The sequence below is a fragment of the Siniperca chuatsi genome, linkage group LG1 (genome assembly GCF_020085105.1).
Source record: "Siniperca chuatsi isolate FFG_IHB_CAS linkage group LG1, ASM2008510v1, whole genome shotgun sequence".
Lineage (NCBI taxonomy): Eukaryota > Metazoa > Chordata > Actinopteri > Centrarchiformes > Sinipercidae > Siniperca > Siniperca chuatsi.
The window spans coordinates 23514241-23536774 of record NC_058042.1 but is presented as its reverse complement, the minus strand read 5'-3'; the positions used below and the strand labels follow the sequence as shown (position 1 = coordinate 23536774).

The 22534-nt window shown below is 38.8% G+C and overlaps 2 protein-coding genes and 1 long non-coding RNA gene across 3 annotated transcripts in view; 1 reads left to right on the top strand and 2 right to left on the bottom strand.

Annotated features, from left to right (window-relative positions):
• Positions 1–269: 269 nt before the first annotated feature.
• ddx28 (DEAD (Asp-Glu-Ala-Asp) box polypeptide 28) lies at positions 270–3301 on the bottom strand. The gene has a single exon (XM_044190700.1). The coding sequence runs from the start codon at positions 3081–3083 to the stop codon at positions 1386–1388; it is 1698 nt and encodes a 565-aa protein (XP_044046635.1). The 5' UTR covers positions 3084–3301; the 3' UTR covers positions 270–1385.
• Positions 3302–4052: 751 nt separating this feature from the next.
• LOC122873664 lies at positions 4053–9507 on the bottom strand. The gene is made up of 3 exons (XR_006377485.1): positions 9042–9507; positions 7848–7924; positions 4053–5333 (listed from the first exon to the last, which is right to left on the bottom strand). It is a non-coding gene; the product is annotated as an uncharacterized LOC122873664 (long non-coding RNA).
• nfatc3a (nuclear factor of activated T cells 3a) overlaps positions 8358–22534 on the top strand; it is a 66178-nt gene continuing 52001 nt past the window's right edge. The window contains exon 1 of the mRNA XM_044190678.1: positions 8358–8946. Within this exon, the coding sequence (XP_044046613.1) occupies positions 8856–8946 (91 nt within the window). The 5' untranslated portion in view covers positions 8358–8855. The remainder of the gene's footprint in view (positions 8947–22534) is intronic.

Sequence of the window (22534 nt, the reverse complement as noted above, 5' to 3'; positions counted from 1 at the left end):
TTAATTGTACTGAGCACACAGCACAAAAATACACATGCATACACAAACATGTTTTGACCCATCAACTGTGCAGGTAAGTTACCTAAGCTGAAATCAGACAAATGCCACCACCTTGTGGCTAAACACATGCAGTACATATTACAGAAAAAACATCCAACTTCTTCAAATTATGGTAAGGATGGATCTCCAAAGAATTCAGGATTTGTCCATTTGACAAGATCAATCAATGTAAGACATACGTTATTAAGTCTAAAAGGTTTAAGAGACAGTTCAGACAAAGTAGAATGTATTTTTCTTCTTATTTAGAGTGCTTTCCAGTTTCTAGATACTGTAGTTTCAGTGTAATATGCCAATGTTGGAGACATGTAGCTTATTATAATACCATATCCTGGATGGTGTTTAGTTAGGTGCGATCAAAAAGCCAAGAGGTTGAAAAACTCTACAGCAATGTCTCTTTCAATGAAAAGCTATCCACAGTTTCACTGAGGATTACTTTACACACACCAACCAGGTCAATTTCAGTTTTCAGCATCTCATTTTTGGTGATTTGAAGATTTTTGCATCCAAAAGAAGTCACAACAGAGCCAAAACACCTTTGAAAATAGAGTTATGGTAAAGAAAATCACGCTTTGCTAAAAAGAAAATGGCTAATACATTGTTCAAAGATCATACATTTCCAACTTGCTCCATTAAATAGTTGCTCTAAATAAAACAAGGTGAGAAGAATGTGCAATTAGATTTCACTTTGAAGTCGAATCATTTTTAACACAAATACCACATCAGTTGATTGAAAATATTGTAATAGAAGTATATTAAGTGTAAATAAGTAATTGCTAAGCATATGAAGCTGTACAAACAAACATTATTTACGTCAGGAAATATAGGCTATAACAAAAAATGTATAATTACAGCAAAATCATATTTAGACATACTGTAAAGCACACACGTTTTCCATATTTCCATTGATGGAAAAAGCATGGTCTTTATGCTAGTGCATTGTAAATATTAGGACTAAGCACTTACACCAGAACTAGGTGATTCCAGGTTGTAGCTTGGCAGAAGACTTGTCACTTCCATTAATCTCCCTTTCAAATGATCCCTATTGGGAATGTTTCAATGACTGTAGGGTAAAAAAAAAAAATGCACATATTTTAGTAGAATTTCCACTCTCGGTGAGATCAACCACAATTGGCCAACTTCATCCTTTCAAAAAAAACTTTTTAATTTTTATGTCATAGTGGAGATAGAAAAACAGCCTAGTGTAATTCTGATTTGAACATATCTTGCTTACTGTTTCTGTCGCCAATGTTGTGTACATTTAGAGTTTGTCACTCCAACACTACACATACACAAACATTTCCACTTGCAAACATACAAAAACACTTCTATTTCTCTGCCTCTACTACTTTGGGTTTTGGCTCATGTATACCAGATTCCATCCCTGGCAGACAAGTTCTCCTACGTGCAGCAGTCTCAATCTTCTGCACCAGCTCCACATCCCACGGATGAGTGACGAAGCTGAGCACCTCCCCGTCCTCCACCCCTCCTGCTCTTCCCACCCTCCCTGCTCTGTGGATGTAATCTGTGTGGGATTCTGGGAAGTCATAGTTGACAACCAAGTGCACTTGGGATGTGTCCAGGCCGCGTGAAGCAATATCTGTGCATATCAGCACATCGACCGTGCCCTTCTGGAAGGAGCGGAAGATTCCTGCACGCACGGCAGCGGGCATCTCCCCTTGCAGACGTGCGTGCTGCACCCCCATGTCCTCCAGCGAGTACCCCAGCCAGTTGACGGTGGCAGACTTGTTGCAGAACACCACAACAGCGCCCTCTCCTTTTTCTTGCTGGAGCAGCTTCAGGGCTTGGTGGAGCTCCAGGATCTTGTCAGCGCCCTTTACCTTTAGGAACGTCTGCTTGACATGCGGCATGAGGAAGTGCAGCATCTTGCTCTTGATAACCACCATGCTGCTGAGGTCTGTCACCTGGCTGAGCACTTCCCCGACACCACCAGGGAAGGTGGCCCCCACCAGCAGCAGCTGGGCTTTATGCCCCGGGCCTCGTGTTTCCTTGGGATCACTAGCAATGTTTGTATGGAGCAGGATGTTCTCCAGCATATCAGAAAAGCTGGGGTCGAACATAGTGTCAGCCTCGTCTACCACGAAGAAGCTCAGCTCGCTCAAGTCCAGGCAGCGTCTCCGCAGGGCCTTGACCATAGCACCTGGTGTTGCCACCAAAATATCTGGCTGATCCCCCTTAAAGACCATCTTGATGTGTCCTACACCTCGCCCACCACCCACAGTCCTTGTTATCAAGCCAAACGGATCACACAGAGTCCTGGACACAGCCGCCACTTGCTCAGCTAGCTCTCTGGAAGGCACAAGAACCACAGTGCGAACCTTGTGCGCGCTCTCAGCGTACATCTCTGATTCCTTATCAGCCTGCAGTCTGTGAACAATAGGCAGGAGGTAACTCAGTGTTTTTCCACTGCCCGTCTCTGCAGCACAAAGAATGTTCTGACCTTTCATAACCTTTGGGATGGTCTGCAGCTGTACAGTGGTGGGGTGGGTAATGTTCATATTGTCCAAAGCTTCCACCAGCTCCTTGCAGATGCGGAGGTTATTAAATGTCACCGATGTTTTCTGTTCGACGTCCTCCTTCTGATTTTCAGCAACACAAGGTGCAGCAGTCTTGATGTTGTTGATGGTAAAATAGTCACCGAACGACTTGTTGTGTTTCCATCCTTTCGAGCAGAGAAAGGGCTGCTCGAACTTTCCAAGTATGTATCCAGCCGACTGGTTCAGATCAGGGTTCTTGCTCTGGATCAGGAGCTTGCCAGCTTTGATGGTGTTGATCTTGTTTTTGCCTCGAGTCTGTTTCACATCGTCAACGCGCTTCTGCATGTAGCGAGGGATACGAATAACTGCGGTCTCTTCTGGCGTGGCTGCTGTTTGACTAAAGCGAGCCTGACTAACAGAACAACGAACACGACAGCAAGACGATGATTTAACAAACTCAGGACAGTGAATCCTACTTAAGCAGAGAGCTCTCGACGCAGCCAAATAGCCGACCTTCACAGAGTGCATTTTGGTATTTAGCTGGCAGCTAAAGTCAGCTGACAAGAATAAAAACGAAAATGAACGAACAAACCATGGATATGAAACCAGTTTGGTGCGCTTGGAATCTTTAAAAATCACTCTAAATGTTTAAAAAAAAACCCAACAACACCGTAATTCTGTGGGTATCCTGTTGCACTTGACAGTGGTATCGCCATGCTGTATTGGCGAATGTTGATGATGTCAGGTGGTCGTGGGGTGATGACGTATATAAAACAGCAAGGTCTAGATTTGCAAGGTTTCTTTTTTCTCATTTTATTCAAAATCAGCAGCAAATACAAATATAAAAATATAAACATAAATGCCAAAGTCCATGACAATTATATAAACAATAATTGCGAAAGTAGAAACCTGGGAGAATGAATACATTAATTAAACAAATTAAATAAACATATCATAAATGCTGCAAACAGAAAAAGCTTTTTTGTTAACAAAAGATTTGATTATTTTAATGTAATGTTCCCTGAGAAAAACTGAGAGCAGAGTTTTTGTTCCAGAAGTAACCTGATCACTGTGTTTGTTTTCTTGTACATTGCATGCCTGTTCTAACACTAAATCAATCAGCTGATCATTGCCCTAGTGAATCAGCACTGCCTGCAGTACAGTAATGTTAGAGATTGTAATAGATTAGAGAAGGGTGAGAAAGAGCACTGTCAGTGACACGACCGTGACTGTCGATAACTGTCCATGTGACTATCTGAGTTCTGGTCAATCCTCTTCAGCAAAGACCAAGCCCAAGGCCCTGTAAATGCCCTTGTATTCATCTGAGAATTGTGGCATTGCCAAAGAAAGCAGATTTACATTTTGTTCTGATTATTGTTATAGGACTTCTTCATCTTTTCAAGCATGCCAACATAGTATGTAGTCTACACTTATAAATGACTACTTAAAGGCAAAAGACTGGCATCATTTTTGTATGCCTGTCCCGAGGTTCTTAGGAGGATAATCTAGTGTTGCTGCTTTGCCACGGGGAGTGTAAGCGAATAAAAAGGAGGCTAATCTAACCAAGCATGCATTCAGAGAGGATCCAAAGCTCTGCTGTTGGGCCCTGTCTGTCTGCAGCTGCCTGTTAGGAATGTTTTCATTCATTCATTTTGGTTCACATATTTTTATCTTCCCATCATATCATTCAGCATTTATACCCAGCACTGAAAAAATCAGCTGTCTGCATCAGTGCTGCTGTCACATCTAGCATTGATTGTACATCAGCTACGCTTCCCATGTGCTGAATGAATCGGCACACTGATTGATTTGCTGTAGCTTCAGAACATCACAAACACTTAGTAATCAGTAATAGAATCTCTGTCACATGTTGGACAAACCAATGCTGTGGCAGCATCAACTGGGGTCTTTTACTGTCTCCTAACAAAGGAACTGAGCTGGGCATATACTGGCTACTTCCGTATATGTAAACTTCTTTGTTTAATGAACCTAATCACTGCAAAGTAGTAACATTAAAATGGGTTAAATCCCCACTGCTTACAGTTGTCCAGACCCTGGGCTTGTGATTGCCCGACGGGAGGCAACTCAACCGACTCACTTACCAGACTGAAGTCGATATTCAGTTTCACAGACTGAACAAAAGAGGGCAGCATAAATCCACAAGGTAGACTTCAAGTCACCTGAACTCCTAATCAAAGCTGGGGAAGCAAGGTTTTGCAGTCTTACAAGTCTACAATATTTCTTTCACATGTTTTCAAAAGAAATAAAACATAATGTTTGTCCAGGATTAATTATTCTGCAAACTATATTCAGCATATTCTTCACTGTGCCGCATTATTAACATTTTGTAGTCTATAAGTCAATCACAGATAAATGAAGACGTGGAATAACAAATTACAGAAATTGCAGAATTTATTACTTTTCAAATGTTGGAGAATGTATATAAATAAAAACAGTTTTTCTACGCAAAGAGTGTAATTGCCTAAGTGAGCCTTTAATTCCTTATCAGCTGACATTCTGTTACAGGACTGTGTGCAATTTGATATTTGTTGACATTTAGTGAACATCGCGTGTGTTGCCATGGTGCTGCGTTGCTCTTCTGCACTGTGTGCAAACCCCAATCCTTGAAAGAGTGACACCTCTCAAACAGGACCAGTGTGGGGGCAGATGCTGTTTTTCTTTCCTTCATAACTTTCTTTACAAGAACATTATATCACAAACCACATCTACAACCTCCCACACAATTTGTATTCTTTATCTTCTCCCTTCAAAGGTCATCTGCGAAGATAAGACATGCAGGTAACCTGAATTAGACTCCGGAGACACAACTGCTGCGCAGGAGACTTTTCATGTGACTGCCACATAAATGTGATGATCACTTTATAATTCAATTAAATACAGTCCGTAAACTAAGAATTGTTTGGATTAATTACAACTAAAACCTTATGTTCTCCTTTCTTTTGTAAGCACATGTGGAAAGTAACTAATTCCATGGCACTTCAGTTATTATAATTGAGAAAACAAAAACTTTAATATGCTTTAATGCGCATTTTTGAGTCAGTAATTTTACTTTCATTCTTTACTTTCAGTTTTTTTAAAGAAGTAGTGACCCAAATGTTACAACAGGCCAAGAATCTCAGGAGGATATTCCAGTTAAATTTGTTTTGCTTCTCTTTTCCATTGTAAGTCAATCTCATAGAAGACTTGGTTATAAAGATCAATATAGTCGCCTCTGTGGAGAGTATCACTGAATACAGACTGAAAATGGTCGGTACTTATGTGCTGGTAGGGAATTACTTTATGCAATATTCATGTGTGACTAAGTGACTGTAACTGTTACTCATAGTAGTCCCTAAAAATAGCTACTTTTGTTCTTTTAGGTTACAACACAAGTAATATTTCTAATTTATTACTTATTATTACTTTTTTAAGTCAGCTAACTACACTTGTTTAAGTAGAACACTTTTGTATGAATTTTAGCAAAACATTTGAGTGAAATAGATTCATTTTCTTAATATTTGTTGTTAATCAGACCACTGAGTGTCTGGGAGCAGTCCAAAATGACAGGATAACATTAAATAGGATGAAGTTTAGAAAGGAAACTAAATTAACTATTTTGATTGTGATCACACCAACCCTTACAGTATTGAGAAGCACAAACATCTGTTGGGAGTGAATTGCTTCAGAAGGCATATATGTAAAAAAGGGTTAGACCTTGTGCTTTTTCTTGGAAATTAAGACCACAGGAAATGTGATATTGATGCTTTCAGATGTATTTGTTAGCTAGCGCCTGTCTGTACGCCCACATGCATCTAGCATAGGTATATGTAGCGTGGCTGTCAGAAATATAAGAGGCTGTTGTCTGCTTAGCATACAATTTGTGTTCGGGACAGACTGATTTGCATCAAAATGTGCTCTAACAGAGGTTATTTTCAGCAATATAATAAATGACCTTTGGTGCTTTTTTTTTCTTGGTGCTGTGCATGTTTAGAAAAACATTAGATTTTTACACAAAGAATATATATGTACTCATTTGTTTCTTTTATTGCACGTTGATCATAAAAGCCCCAAATATTATTCTGATTTCATTCATCTATGATGGGTGTGAATAGTATAAGTAATGCACATAATGAAAACTTAAGATATTTTATAACTCTGCTTATCAGTGTTGCATAAACCTTTGGTGAAACATTAAAAACTTGCTTGATACTTAATCAGCCGCAAATGTATGTGTGTGTGTGTGTGTGTGTGTGTGTGTGTGTGTGTGTGTGTGTGTGTGTGTGTGTACATAGTATAGGTAGGGGGGATCACAACAAGAATTTGAATACTGCCAATAATGCAAGTCAATTCAGAGTTGTGTGTACATAATTGTTTGGACTAATATCTCCAAAAGGGTGAAAGCAGAAAATGACTGAATGTTAATACAGATGATGTCAGGCAAGAAGATCATCAAAGCAGCAACACATTAAAGCTTTAGAGTGCATCAGCTTCTGTGTTTCTTTCCCAATAAAGATTAACCTGAGGAGATTGATGGGTTGGACAGAGACACAGAGGTTAAAGGGAGTGCCAATATACAGTACAGACAGATTTACTATTGCTTTATTTAAGCTGCAGATTTACTATTACCACCTATCTCTGGTAAGAAATACAAATTGCATTGTGATTTATATAAATCAATGACAGAAATGAATCCCTCACAGCAGGAATATACAGTATGAGTACTGAATATGCACAAGAAGCACAGCTACTAATTTACTTGCCATGTCAGAGTTACATTTAACTAGGTGCTTATTTCAAATGCAGGTATAAGGAGTACACATATCTCTTTGACTGGCCATACAGATTTACTACAGACATTTTCGAATGGTTGGGTCACAATATGTTCATCTTCTCAACCATTATTGCACCTTTGGTATGAAAGACCCACCCAGTGCAAAACACTGTGCAAATTCACGATTTGAGCAGGCAATACATTTAGAGACGAACATTTCAACCTGAGTGAGAATCACGCCTCTTAACTCTGTAGAAGCGGGGATATAAGTGGTAAATAACTACAGGTATTTAAACCCTGTGCTCTGGGAACAAAAACAGCATTTTTTCCCCCCAATGACACTTGGCTTGAGGCTGCATAATCTTTAATCTAAATTATTCAGCTATGATCAAGATGTCTATTCTTCCCTACCTACAACCCCATTCACAAGTCTAAATTGACTGATTAGAAGCTAATGGGGCTCTGTGTTGACAGGCTCAAGGGATCTAAAGGTAAAAAGTGCATCATGTCATTATACTTACCGAGTCCGGGCTTGGATTATAACAAAGAGGTAGGGTTGAGGGCCAGGCGCAATCGGATGTAATCTAATGTTTGGTGGCTGGAAGAGAATGGAGGGCCAATTAAATAGAGCAAAGTGGCTGTAAGACCTAGTTGTTGCAAGATCAAAGGTTTTTTTTTTCCATGCAATTGTTTAAATATTTGTACATTTTGGTTTTCAAAAACATCTTATTAACACAAGAATAATACATTATCAAATATATTAAATATTATTCATTAATTTTAGATAAAATGTTTTCTATGTATTTTATGTGTATTATTTTAGTTTCCAGGCACCAAAATGTCACAAAACACGTTAAAAAAATAATATACATTAGTATTAAAGACTTGGCAAGTCTTTAATAAACTGTTTATTAACTCCAAAACTGAGGAGTCGTGTGTGTGTGCATTTGTGCATGTGTGTACGTGTGCATGCGTGTGTGTGCCTTGTGTTGTGCTGTGTCTGCTGACGTCACAACTGGAACTGCCTTGTCACGCGGGGTTAGTAAAAGTTGGGATAGGAGCTCCGGAGAGAGAGAGAGATAGAGAAACAGACAGGAGGAGAGATAACGTTAGAGAGAAAGAGGGAACAGGACAATTAAACGGGCACTTCATCGGCCTTATAGCGAACATTAAACACTGGCAGAGAAAGCACTTATTATTTGATGTTGACTAGGTCGGGAGATAGAGACAAATAGTGAGAGTCGGAGACACAGTGGGGGCAGGCGACTTTCTCTGAAGTTGAAGCCAGATTTGCGTCAGTGAACTGTCAGAGGAAGAGGAGCCAACAACGACCTGTAATTTGGATTTGTCAAACGAGGGCAAAACACGAGTTCGTACATGGCCAAAAGCTCACGAGTTAACGATAAATGAACAAAAGTTGAAGTTCGGCGTCGTGGCAGTCGGTAAATGTTGTGACATTTTAGGAGAGCATAAATTGCTCCAGCGGTCGACAGTCGAGTGGCGGGGTAAAACCCGAGCTGTCAAACCCGATGACTACTGCAAACTGCCCCGGGAATGAGGAGCTGGACTTCAGACTGATATTCGGAGACGACGGGCAGCAGCACCCGTTAGGCCCCGCAGGTCAGTGTGTTTCCCCTTGCTCCGCGGCGCATTTGATACTGCATGTACTGGTAGTAAACTTACAATATACTGTAACGTTAACAAAAGTTACTCACCCAGCTAAGTTAACGTTACTGCTGGCTTAATTTAGCCCGGTAGCTTTCGACGCCAATCTCGATACTGTGTGTGTGTGTGTGTGTGTGTGTGTGGTGGGGGGGACTCTCTGTAAAAGAGGAACCGACCCCGTCCCCAGCAAGAGCGTGTTTTTCTATTTTTTAATTCATTCTTTAGAAATGGAGATATTAAAATATCACGCGTCCTTTCTGTCCTGGTCGCTGAGCTAGTGTCCACAACACCAGCTGGCATTAGCTTGACATGCTAGCAGGTTAGCACAAGTGCTGTTAATACTGCCAGATGCTAATTTCACTGCGAGTAAAGTTAAAACTTGTAAATGCCTCCTACAAGTCTTGCAACAGATAGCTTGTCAGCTGCTAACGTGAACGCCGCGTAACTTTGGCGGGACTGCAGCAGTTAGACTGATTTGGTGTAAGTGAAGTAAGGCTGAGAGAGGAACCAGTGTGAATGTCACTAAGGCACATTTCTGCAAAGTAGCACATGGAAATGTTGTCAAAACTTTTATTCACATGCTGTTTTCAAAATAAGTAAAAAGTATGACAGATGCTGTTGTAATGTTTAATAACAACTGTTAACACAGTCTTTGCTGTAGATATTTAATTATTGTCAAGTGTACTTTGAGTAATAAAATGTATTTATTTAATTCAGCAAAACCTATGAGTTTTTAGTTATTGTTGATATTTGTAAATGTGAAGACATTAATGTCTAACAGTTATATGCAAGCCACAGCTACAAAAACAACAAATTGTGCTACACTGTGTTTATGTACAGTTAATTACAGATTGACAGCTTTATCTTATTCAGCTTGTTTCTACCAGGTCCAGAAATGGATTGATTCAAATTGGGGCGGAAAGTGCAATTTACAAAGGAAAAAATGAAATAGTGTAATAATAAAAGTACAAATAAAATGTAGACTTAAATTTAATCTTTATAATGTATGTCACCGTAGTGAATTCTATTAGATACTAGTTTAGTTTCCTATTAGGCACACATTTGATTCCATAATGGGCTTGATATGTGGGACTGAAAAGATTTGAAATAAGCTCTAGCTAGTTAAGGCAAACGTCTGTTAAAGTCTGACAACTTTATCACTAGTTTAACAGGTAGCAAGACCTGTTGTTAAGTCTTTTATCTCTAAAAACTACACTGACCCTTGAACTATCGAAATCTGTTTGCCATTGAAATTATGGGTTATCCACAGTGGCTGCTTATTGAAACATTTGTTTCATGTACAAGATGTCACAACTGTTAAGGACATAAACAAAAGAGGTATAATCATCAGGTAGTTGTTATGATGCTTTACGCTTTCAGTATTGAGCGACCTTAAAAAAACTTGGCAAAAGAATGATATACTCAACTTGTTGTAAGCCCTCTCTTCTCTCACCATCAGTATATGTTGTCAGTAATGTGCTTTAAACATCCAAGTTAAACAAAAAAGTTCAAACAATAGACTCTAAGTCTTATATTGCTGCGATACCATGTGCATCAAACAATATGACAATACCAAGAACTTGAAAATAGTCTTTGTCCTGCTGGATCAGTGATCTCAGGTGTAAACTGTGCTAAATGAGATGCACTAGGTTTTAATCTAGATGAGGATCTTTGCTGCATGACACTGCCTTGTCTCTCTCCACCAGGCCAAACTATCCTACAAAGGGGAGAATGCCTAACAAAAAGGACAAAACTCAGAGGATTGTATTTTTCTTTTATAAGGTTATCTTGGAAACTAATGTCACAGTAGAGAAGAAGAGAATAATATAGATTATTCAGTGTCTGGATTGATTAATTAATTATTAATTACAGATGATCATACTTGTATTAGTATAACAACAGAAACAAAGAAAGCTTTCAGCAGAAGCTTCATTGTGAATAATTGGATATGAAATGAATTCATGTCTTCACTTGCTTGGACCAATATTTTGGATTAAGTTTTGGAAAACATTCTAAATGGAAACTAAACTGTAAAACTTTGGGTATGCAAGCATCACAGACCATGTGGCAGATCTGTCATCACAAACCCATAAACAGATCCCCAAGGCGTCCAAAGATATCATATATTTCAGACTGAATTACAAGGAACATGTCTAAAATGACACACACGACATTGCACATTTTACCAGTTGATGTAATGTTGCAGTCATAAAAATGGTTGGGATGGAGATGAATATTTCACTGACTCTGTGTATCACACAGAGTCAGTGAAGTGATGAAACAAGCAGGTACACAATAAATATGTCATGTTGTCAGTGTTGAGAATATTACGGTACCTGATTTTAAAAAAATGTTTTCAATTTAATTCATTGACTAAGAGAAATGCTTCCAGTTAACAAAGTGAAAAGAAACTCATGTTTTCTGTTTAGAGAAAAAAAGCTGTTTTTAGTTTCTGGCAGTAGAGGACATTAACAGTATTGTTGGACATCCAAGTGATCACATCCCGTTAAATTAACTTTAAGTTGTTGCTTGTAGGGATGCATTATATTATTGGTCAGCTAACCAAACAATTTGGATAAAAGCTAGTTGTAGGTGTCACGACTGAAATCAACATTGTGATATGTAGAAAAATTAACTTGTTATTTACAGGTGCACAACTATGCTTTCATTTTGGCCGCATTAGGTAGTTTCTGTTTAAGCGTAATGTCAAGCTAAATGCAAATGGGTAAAGTTGATCTATTATGATTGACAGGAGCAGATTTCACCTTTTTGATATTAACTTATTGTCACTTGAGGCAACAATGATGTCAAGGATTCACCTGCTGTGGAAAAAAGAAAGATGTACATGTTACATGTTTGCTAATGCTGAGTAGAGGTAAATTGTGATAATTTCTTTAATGATTGCAGACACTTGAAAAAGGTGAAATGTGAACTAATAAATCAGGACAGGTACCCATAAAGCAGGGATTTGCAGACAAACAGGTAGACTTCCTTGGCGGAAACTGGACTCAGGTGGTGTTGCAGTGAAATGAAAAATATTGGAAGTGGCTCAAGTGGCTGTGGATCAGTTATCTGATATAGCTAAAAATTCATACAACATCCTTAGTTACTCCTGTGAATGACAGAGGCTGCTGACTTTTCGGGTTTGGGTTGTTTGTTCAGTTAAGATTTGTTAATATGGGGCGCCCCGGTAGCTCACCTGGTAGAGCGCATACCATTAAGGCTTCAGTCTTGGCTGCATGTCATCCCCTCTTTCTCTCTCTCTTCCGCCTTTCCTGTCTATCTCTACAGCTGACACTATCAAATAAAGGCAAAAATGCTGTGTTAATATATGTGTGAAAGGGTCTTAGATAGGCTGCGCGATTTAAGATATAACAAACGCCATGAGCTGGATTTAAATCCACAAATGTATTAATTAATGGCATTTGCATTGGTCTTTGCAGTTCAGCTTCTTCATTCGTATCTGTCTTTGGGCCTAAACCACTGCAACCCGTGAAATCACCGGCTGTGTCCTTTTCATGAAACTCTGGCAGAGTAATGACTCCATGATACATTTTTCCTTCGATTAAAAAAGAAGTTTGATTTGGAGATGAGACGAGGGGAAAAACTGCAGTTGGAATAAGCGTAGGAATAAAAGAACCACTGTGCAAGTGGTTTTAATCTGGTCCGGAGTGTATTTTGGGGGGGGGGATTAATAACTGGAGTGTAATACAGGATCACACAGCCAGAGAAACAGGGAGTTGCACACTCCTGAGTTGGTCTCAGGAGTGTGCAAGGATCAAGTCAGGGCTTGTTTTTGTAATGACGTGGAGAACCGCTACTGTGAACAACTGCAACATTTTCTAAACCTCTTTTAGCAGTTGAAACAAAAGTTACAACTATGCTACAATAATGTACTTAACTTTCTAAAAGGATGCTGTTATGGGAGCTGGTTGCTCAAGGTTCTAACAAATCTCCTCTACATCTTTGTAAAATGTTTCTCTTCATCTTTTTCTTTAATGGAGCTGACTAGTGAATGTTGGCTTCTTGTACACTTTCACTCTCAGCCCAACTGTCGGTTATCTGGCTGTCTTTCAGCGTTTCTACTTGCATATGCGAATGTGATTAAAGATCAGTGTGGTACAGTATTGCTGTGCCGGCTGAACGAAATGCAAAAAAAATCATATTGTTATTATTTTGACAGATATTGCAATGGCAATATGAGTCACGATTTTAGTGGTAATGGTAATTTTTGCATTTCATTTCCACTGGAAAAAAAAAATATGATGTGATTTTTGCTGGTAGCACCACAATGCTTCATTTATAATGGTATGTGACACATTTTACCTTTATCAAAAAATTGCAGCTCCTGCGATTTGGACTTTGGATATTGCACTTGGCCATATTGCGATTTCGATAGTATTTTGATTAATTGTTCAGCCCTAGTGCCTGCCCATCTGTCTTTTTTTGTTCTGCTCTTCTTTGTCTGTTTGTTTTTATCATTAAGAAATTATCATTAAATATACTTTATGAGAAATACCTAATAAACTATTCATTTAGGTTTACTTGTTGTTATTGTTTGCATCTGTTTGGTGTAATCTAGATTAGGCCAGCACAATATGAGGAAAATCTGCGATGTGCGATAATTTAGTTCAATATTGCGATGACGATATGACTTGCGATAAATAAACAAATACTGAAGTGTGCATATTAGCTATAAAGTTCCTGTGTCAGCCTGGTTGTCTTTAAATTCAGAATAGGATTGGAACTGAATATTTTAAATATAACTAAATATTGTTTCTAGAGCAGAACCAGTAAAGTTTACAACAGCAAAGTGACTATATAAACTCAGTAATATCTCACTGGAAACAAATCTAGCCCGTTTAATACCAGTTTTGGTACCCATCCCTAAATACAATGATTTTTCTTATTCATCATGTTTCAGGTAGTTTTTTGTTATGTGTTTGTTGTGCATGTTCATATATGGTGATGACGATGAAAATACGATTTATCAGTCAGCGCTAGTCTAGATTCAGGAGGTGGTTTCGTTCATTCATTACACTTTAACATTCTAATTAGCATTTTTGGCTGTCTGCAGTAGAGCCAGACCGATAAATTGGTAAGTCAATATTATAACTTAGGTATATGGGTTACTGCATATATGTTGGCCAGTATGTTACAAGAAAATTCAGTACAGAAATGTCAAAGCCATAAATGCAAACAATTTAGAAACAATGTTGCCAGTTTTTTGCTTATTTTTCAAATATAAAATGTCCTACAGTGCATATCTTCTATAATGAAAGTTAAGGGCTGTTTATCAAAAATATTTGTTTGTTATATGTTTATGTCAAAAAAGAAGTATCCAAAATATTGTTAATGGATTTTTTTTAACTCTCAAACATCATTATCAGCATTTGCCTCAAAAATCAGTTCAGCTCTAGTTTGCAATTTACAACATTGTGTGTTAAAAAATTGGATAAAATTTATTAGTTAGCTCGCAGCTAAAGGTATGCATTAGTTTTTTTGTTAACTGTGCCAACTCAACGGTGTGGGGTTAACTGAGTCACTATTACTAGATTACCAGATTTTTCCAAGTGTATGGTCCAGATGAAAGTAGTTTAACTGTTCATTGGTTTTATCTGGATTCAAAAGAGGCTATGGCAATACCTACCCAATTGTCTTTTAATGTTGAGAATAGGAGGTGCTGCCTATTAGCATCTTCTTCTTAGCCACTTCTCAGTGCTTTTGACCCATCTGTCTTTTCTAATTCTAGTACCGGCATGGGAAAATCATTGTTTGATTTTTTTTATGAAGGTGTGAGATTTGCCCAAAACTGCTATAAATTCAGTGCAATGCAGCAGCATGTAGTTTAAGAATGGTTGAAATGTTAGATTTAAACTAAAATCTAACCCTAACCCTTTAACTAACCCATGCTAAGCTCTAGCCAGTAACTATGACTCAAGACTGGTGAGTAACAAAACACCGTGGAATGCTTCAGTATTTTGTGACACAAGAAGATGATGATACACATCAGGGAGTGGAAAAATTAAACAAGTAAAGTCAACCGATTCTCATTAGTTGTCTGTGAGCCATGTGGATCAGAAACAAAATTCTGTGTTTTTTCAGCCTTTGTCTTTTGGCCACAAACAGCCAATGGACAAGTTCCCGAACTTATGTTTACTGTGACAACAAAGTAGCGACTCTGTATGACAGCTCAGACAAACGGATTTTCAGACTTACCAGGAACTCCAGTTTCTCTAATTTTCCTACAGACCCTTTCATGATTCCAATCATGGAGTCATACAACTCCATGAACCAAACTTTCACTTAAGTTTTAACATTTTCAGCTTGAGCGGGTGTGTCCTCTCAGTTTGAGGTCCTTAGAGCAAGTCTGCTTCTGTTCATCTCCATTGATGTCTTTCCAATGACTTTGTTTTCATTCATACCACCTTTAAATATTGTATTGTTATGGTGAATGGCAGCATTCATCACTTGGTCAACTAAAGTGTTTGAAAAAAGTTAGTCCAACCAAAGTGTTGATTTATTTAGTTGTGAAAGGATCATTTCATACAAAAAACATTCTCTGACCTACCCCTAGTGGTATCTATTTATACAGATCATTTTGGTTTTGAAATAGCCACCTCTGAAACTTCTGCCACCATCTAAATACAATGGAGGTAAATGGAATATCATTTATTTCCCTCAAAGCACTGCAAAATTACATTTGAAAACCTTGCAAACATGTCTTTTCAGATGTCCCAGTTACTCTGGAAAATCCACAGACCTGGTTGTCAAAAGTTTTCACAGGGACTATTCCTTCTGTAGAAAACAATTCCAATGAAAATGGTTTACAACGAGGTCTGTGGATCATCTGGAGCAAATGGGACATTGTTTCTAGTTGCTGGTGTGTGTAAATGTAATTTCGCTTTGTGAACCAGAAACGTAATTCTATTGACCCAAATTAAGTGCTACAGTGATTAGGCAAAAATGACAACAATTGCGATTGTCACTTGATAATTGACTAATTGTTTAAGTAATTTATTAAGAAAAAATACAAAGCAGTCGCTAATTACATAGTAAATGTGGAATATCTTTGGTTTTTGTATGTTAGTACAACAAAACAAGCAATTTGGAGATGTCAGTTTGGGCTGTGGGAACTTTCTGTGAGCGCTTTTCACAATTTTTTTGACGCCATTGTATCCAGGTGGGGGCAGAAATATAAGGCAGATATCTCAAAACATATGCAGATAAATCAGAAATTGTTTGCAATGCATATTATGAAATATATATATCTATATTTGTAATTTGTGTGAACCGACTATTTTAAGAAACTATATTATTGGTATTTATACTTGAAATCTATTATAAAAACTATAAACTATAAACTAAACTTATTAAAACTATTTAGAAAATCAAGAGTAATCAAAGTGAAAACACTACTTTTGCACACTTAACACCCAAGGAGGAAAAAAATTTAAATTGAATTAATTTTGTTAAACTTAGTTTTTGAGTAGAGTAGTAGTAGTAGTAAATGTGAGCCCTACAACATGAATCTACCTGATTCATGAACTGATTATAAAGTCACCACTATACTCAAGACTTCCTTAGGCTACTTCGCAATAAAATCCATACGAAATTCCCTTTGCTAAAAGATTTTCATTATGAAAAGCAGCTACATACGGCCTTATGTTTCCATTAGTCACTATTGCTTGTTCTCTTCTTTCACTCGTTTTCTGCAGCCCTTTTTCCCGTGATTATTGAGCTCAGTGTTGTCTTCTTTTAATTTGTCATTTTAGGCTGTTGAAGGAACAAAACAAAACATTTAAATCTGCCATAGATTTCCATAGACAGGGAAAACCATGTGTTAAGAGGTATGCAAGTCATGTTTTGAGGAACTTTCTGCAAAACGGCCATCAGTCCCATACCTTTTCTTTTTATGGGTCACAGCTAACTGTCATTGTGAAACAAACGGCACTGAAAGTGGCCATATTAGACACTTGTGTGTGATGGTTTTACTTGCTACAGACAGTGACCTCAAACTTACTTTGATCTATAGTATCATCAAACAGGGTAAGCTTGGTTGTACATACTATTTATAGAACATATTTCCCCTTCACAGTTTTTGAATCTAGTTTCATATATGAAAATAACACAAACCATCTTACAATATGTTACAACATGTATTTGGACTTAGGGTTATGCAGTTCATGAGCAGTGGCCTCATTGGGCATTAGAGGTGGTATGAGGCAGGGGGCAGAAGTGCCCTTTATGGGTGGCAGAGTAGTAGATCCATAGCGGAGGTGTCTGGCTCTCTGCCCAGACATGCCATGTGGGGTTCAGATGGCAGGGTGGAATGAAAGAAAGGGGGGTACACCGCTCTCTAGCTGCTGCTAAAGGGAACATGAACAGCATTTTAGTACACCCGCTCTCCTTGTCTACACCTTTCTTTTTGTGTATATTCCATATACATTGACTTTTTTCCCCTTGCTTTTTCTTATCTCATAAATAGAAAGAAGTTTTTGTGGTTTGTCGGTTGCCACCATACCAACACAGAGCATTGTAGACCTGCCACTAGGACGACTGACGCTTCTTTCCTTTCGCAGTGCTTTCTCAGGATGTGAAAGAGACCACCAGTGACATCAGAGAGACTGATCTAGACTAATGAAATCTCCAGATGCCAGCAGTCACCACAGCCACTTAGTGACTAGTCAGGTTTAATTTTGTTCTGTTAATGTGCTGTGATATTTCTTGTATCTGTAGGATTGCCTTTGTCATGCTTAGATCTGAGGATATGTCAAGGCACATTATTATCATAATGAAATGATCAAACTGAGAGCAGCTAGTGGAGAAAGCAGTTTTGCCCTTGTCTGTGTTGTTGTCATTGCTCTGCCTCTCTGAACCAAAAGCATGATCCTCTCAGTCCTTGTCGTGGGAAAGACTGAAATTACATCGCTCTCATGGTGGACTATTTTGAGCTCCCAAAGAGAGTGGCAGAGGGTAGGCGGCAGGTTCTAGTGACTCGTTTGTACTTAGTGCAGGAGAACCCCTCTCATCCCAGCACGTTTGCAGCCTTCAACTTTTTACAGCTCAAGCGCTTTGCGATCTTAACGGGGAGAGGAGTGGAAGAATGCTGTGCGCTACATCGCCAGGTGAGTGTGTCAGCACTCCCAACTCTAGCCAGGTGTGTCTTGTGTGTAGTCCAGACTTTTTTGTTGAAGGGTGGGAGCCACCACTCAGACAAGCAGCTGTCATTAGAGTACAAATTGTTATGAAGTCTGTCAGAAATAATATTAAACCTTCCCTAAAATAACAACAGAAGTTCAATTTTTTCATTGACAACACATAAGGCCAATTTAGTCCAGTCTAAGGTTAAACTATATCCAACATGAAATTTTGCTGATATTGTTTCACGTTGTATGCACGTTGTTCCACTTTGCTAATGTGCAGTTAGCTTGTTTTTTTTGTTTTTTTGTTTAAATATTTTACCGTTTAAATAATGTTAATCATCATCACGTCACCACAACTTATATGCCAAAAACTTGCAAAAAGAAAATTAAAGAAGAAAGGAAAACATACAAAGATTGGATAATTTTTTAAAGGAGAACAAGGACAGTGGAGTGTTTGACAGTTAGACAAGCAATTGTTTATAGACATTGTAAATCTTATAGTTTCAGATGGAAGGCTTTGGGTGTCAGAAAGAGAGTTTTTGGCCCTACAGATTCTAATATTTCTATGAAAATGCCAAAGACAGAGAGGTCACAGGTCAGGCAGTCATGCATGAGGTCCACATGTGGGGCTAGCTCACCATGCAGGTGCCCCCTAACCCTACTGAACTGAAGGGGTCCCAGCACCCAGTGTGATGAATGAGACGTTTGTTTCCCGGGGCGAGGCATGAGTAACTATGTGTGGCATCTGTCTAGTTTAAATTTAGTGTAACTGAAGCTACCGCTGGCTGCGCTGTATCAACATGTCAAAGGCTGCATTACACCAGAGAGAAAGTTGTTGAACTCCTGCATCTGGTTTCATTTTTTTCTTTCTCTCTTTGGTGCCCTTTTACTATGAGGCGAAGCTTGCTACACAGGGATTAGGGTGGTTCGGATCCGATTTTATTTTAGGCTACCCCTCTAAGTCATATTTCAGTCAGGCTAATGCTTGGTATTGGCACCTCTACGCCATGCAGTTTTTCTTGTCCCACTCTCGTTACGTATCCAATGATAAGGTGTGACATTGTCTAAAATGAGTTATCAAGAAACAGTGATTGTTGCGGTGCCCTTTATTGACAATGAACAATGTCATGTGTTTGAGTGGATCCTACTACATGGGTCACAATTGGAATGTAGACCATGTGGACTTTGACAGCTGGGCAAAAAGGGCATTACACACCAATTGTGGTTAGAGGTTTTAACAATATGAACCACTGATCACTTTATGCATATTACACTCAAAAGAGTAAAACATGAATTGGGTCTCTGTGGTGAAGATGTTCTAGCCATCTTGTTAAACATGTATGGACTTGCTGTGAAAACGACCTAAAGGAAGGGTTTTCCTACTTTAGGTGTAGGTTTTTTCTGGACATATACTACTTCATTTTATGTTTTTGGAGGGGAAATAGCTATCTTCCTGTTTTTTCCTTGATTATTTCCTGGTAGTTTTTTTTCTGTTGTTTTGTGTTGGCCTGATTACAAGCATGATAAAGAGTAACAGGACTGTTGTGAGGCTCTCCCGCAAGCAGAGCAGATGGACCCTTTACTTGAGGACACTGCATTTCTTTTTAACAACTCACCATATCCTTATCATTCATTCCACTACTGCACAAGCAACACAGAGGATGGGAATTGGCTCTTCTGGTACAGTTGTTTAATTAATCTGTATGAAGATGCGGTCAAGGCCAGGAGGTTGGGGTGGCAATTGTTGACATGTGAAGATTAGGAAGGTATACACAGGCTTATTTTTGCTTATTTTCATAACTAGCATTAGTTTGTTGATGCTTCCAAGAACATAATATATACAGTATAATAATCTATATGATTTGTTATGAACTTGGTTGGAGGATATTAGTTGACACACATGTGCATTTATCAGTGGTGTGTATATACTGTAGTCTCACTACGCTTTCTTAAGACCCATAGTGTGCAAATGTCTACTCTTATCTCTCTCTGTCTCTCTCCGCTCAGTATTTCTCTCTTTCAGTCTGTCTCTCTTGCTTTATCTCTTTTTCTCTCACACATATAGGCACACAAAAGCTCTGTTTCTCTGTCCCTCTGTCTCTCTCTCTCTCTCTCTCTCTCTCTCTCTCTCTCTCTCTCTCTCTCTCTCTCTCTCCCTGGGTGATTTTTCAGGCACATGCACAGTCAGCCCTGACAGACTGTTTAAATGTCACCCCTGCTAGCAGTAGCCTCTGATGTTATCTGCTCTGGGTTATTGCAGGCCATCAGGCAGCTTGTGTTCGCCTTGGAGGCCAATCTTCTAATGCACTGTAGCTCTGCTGCTCCACTGAAAACTAATACATACATGAACCATCAGACAAGTTTTGTGTTTGCGTTCACACAAGACACTAGGTTATTGGGAGAAGCCAAGTTAAGGGGGGGGGGGAGTTACAGCATGCATTTTGATGCACTGGAATAACCTGTGTGTAAATGCAGCTGGACTTGAACTAAGGCTGGCATACTTAAAAATGCATTTGTGGTATATGATGCTGCAGCTGAGAGAATAAGCTCTTTATTTTTCCTTAATTTGTGTATGTGTCTGAATTTTAGAAATAGCCTGCTGTTCAGCTTTGGAAACTGACTTGTGTAGATTTTTTTCCTGACTCAGTTTTAGTTGTACTGTGAACTACGTTATTTTGAGTACATAATACTCCTTGCCCTGGGCTTTGTCATGCAAATGCAGGCATGAAAAGACCTAACCCAGTTAAGCATATACATGGCCAAAAACCTTTCAGCAAAAATCCACCTGGTTTCCTATATTGTTTTATGCCGATTAAGAAAACCAGGTTTTTTGTGTACATGACATTTAAGAAACCAGGATACTGCAAAAAACAGACAGTTGCCCAGTTGCATGTAAACACACTCACAGATATGGCAAAAGTTAGGCTTTTAATTTACTCGGCCAGTAAATGCCAGAGACATCAGTCATACTGTATGCAAATGATATAGCAATTATATTCAATAGTGCTAGATTAATATTGGGGCAAGCTGGTTTTAATTTAAGTAAGCTTGTGATACGATCGATGGTGGACCACAACATTTTAATCAACCTTATGGAAAGCTTTGTTGCCATCACTGAAGTGGCTCTAGTTTGGCTTTGGTCACACCTGTCAAATTTGTGTGTCTAGATTAGCAGTCTTTTGTGGGGTCCCCCGGGACTCTATTTTCTGTTGGGTCCGTTTCTGTTTTCTATTGATGTGCTCCTTGTGGGGCATATAATGCAGAGACACTTCATAGAGTTTCATTTCTGTCAACATTCAGCTGTACGCCCCAATAAAACCTCATGTGACGACGTGTCCTACATTATCTGGTGTTCGTCTGTTATAATAAATGCTTTGCTAATATGCCGCTTTCACTACACAGCATTTGTAGACAAAGGTTGACTGGGGCTTTGGTGTCTAGACCCCTCAGTTGTGGAACTCCACATCTGAGGATCTCAGGCATTCACTGTCAGGGCCCTCTTTTAAATCTGTACTGAAATATCATTCTTATCTTAAAGCTTTTTCCCTTATCTTATTCTGTATCCATTTTATGTTGTTTCATTTCTTGTATCACTCCTGTTTTTTTTACCTGTTACTCTTCATGTTTTATTTATTTTTACTATTATAGTTTGTAAAGCACTTCCTTAAATGCCATTTAAATAAAGCTTATAGTTATTATGATTAAAATATAAGTATTAACCTTTCCTAAGATATTTTTTAGAGTACCAAATTAATGTACCTTAAAGGCAATTAGTGATGTGTTTGAAAGGGATCTTCATGCGTTGGTGGGTATTTAGTTCAGGTGGTTACTTGGCACTCTATGTTTATCCCATAATGTTATCTCGGCATGAGATTGTTAATTAGGAGCTTAATTTAGCTGCCGGCATATGTTAACATTGGCTTAGGCTGCCATTGTTAAGCCTCTGCTGGCTGGTGAGTCTGCTGTGACGGCACAGGAAGGCTTTTTGATGTAACCCTAACATAACATTACAAGATAAGGCAATAACAAGACTCCGCTGAGGCCAGATTAAACTGACACCCACACCTCAGGATTCTACTATATATGTGCTCTGTACCTCATGACTCTAGATAGATCTAGCCTGCGTTATTGTCCCCATACATTTGGATTTCTCTTTCGCTCATTCTCAAAGATTTTATATGTACACAGACCCAACCACCTACACATACAGGGATCACCAGTAGGTTTGGCACAAACCCAGTTAGCAAAGTTTAGAGCCACAGGTGTAGGCCAACCCTTACAATACGTGTGTGCATATGCGTCACAGAAAGAAATGTAGGCAACCAGCCAGCCGCAGAGTTCTACGAAAAGCCAGGGTGAAGGAATTAAATTTGCTTTTATGAGCTCTGCTGGGAATG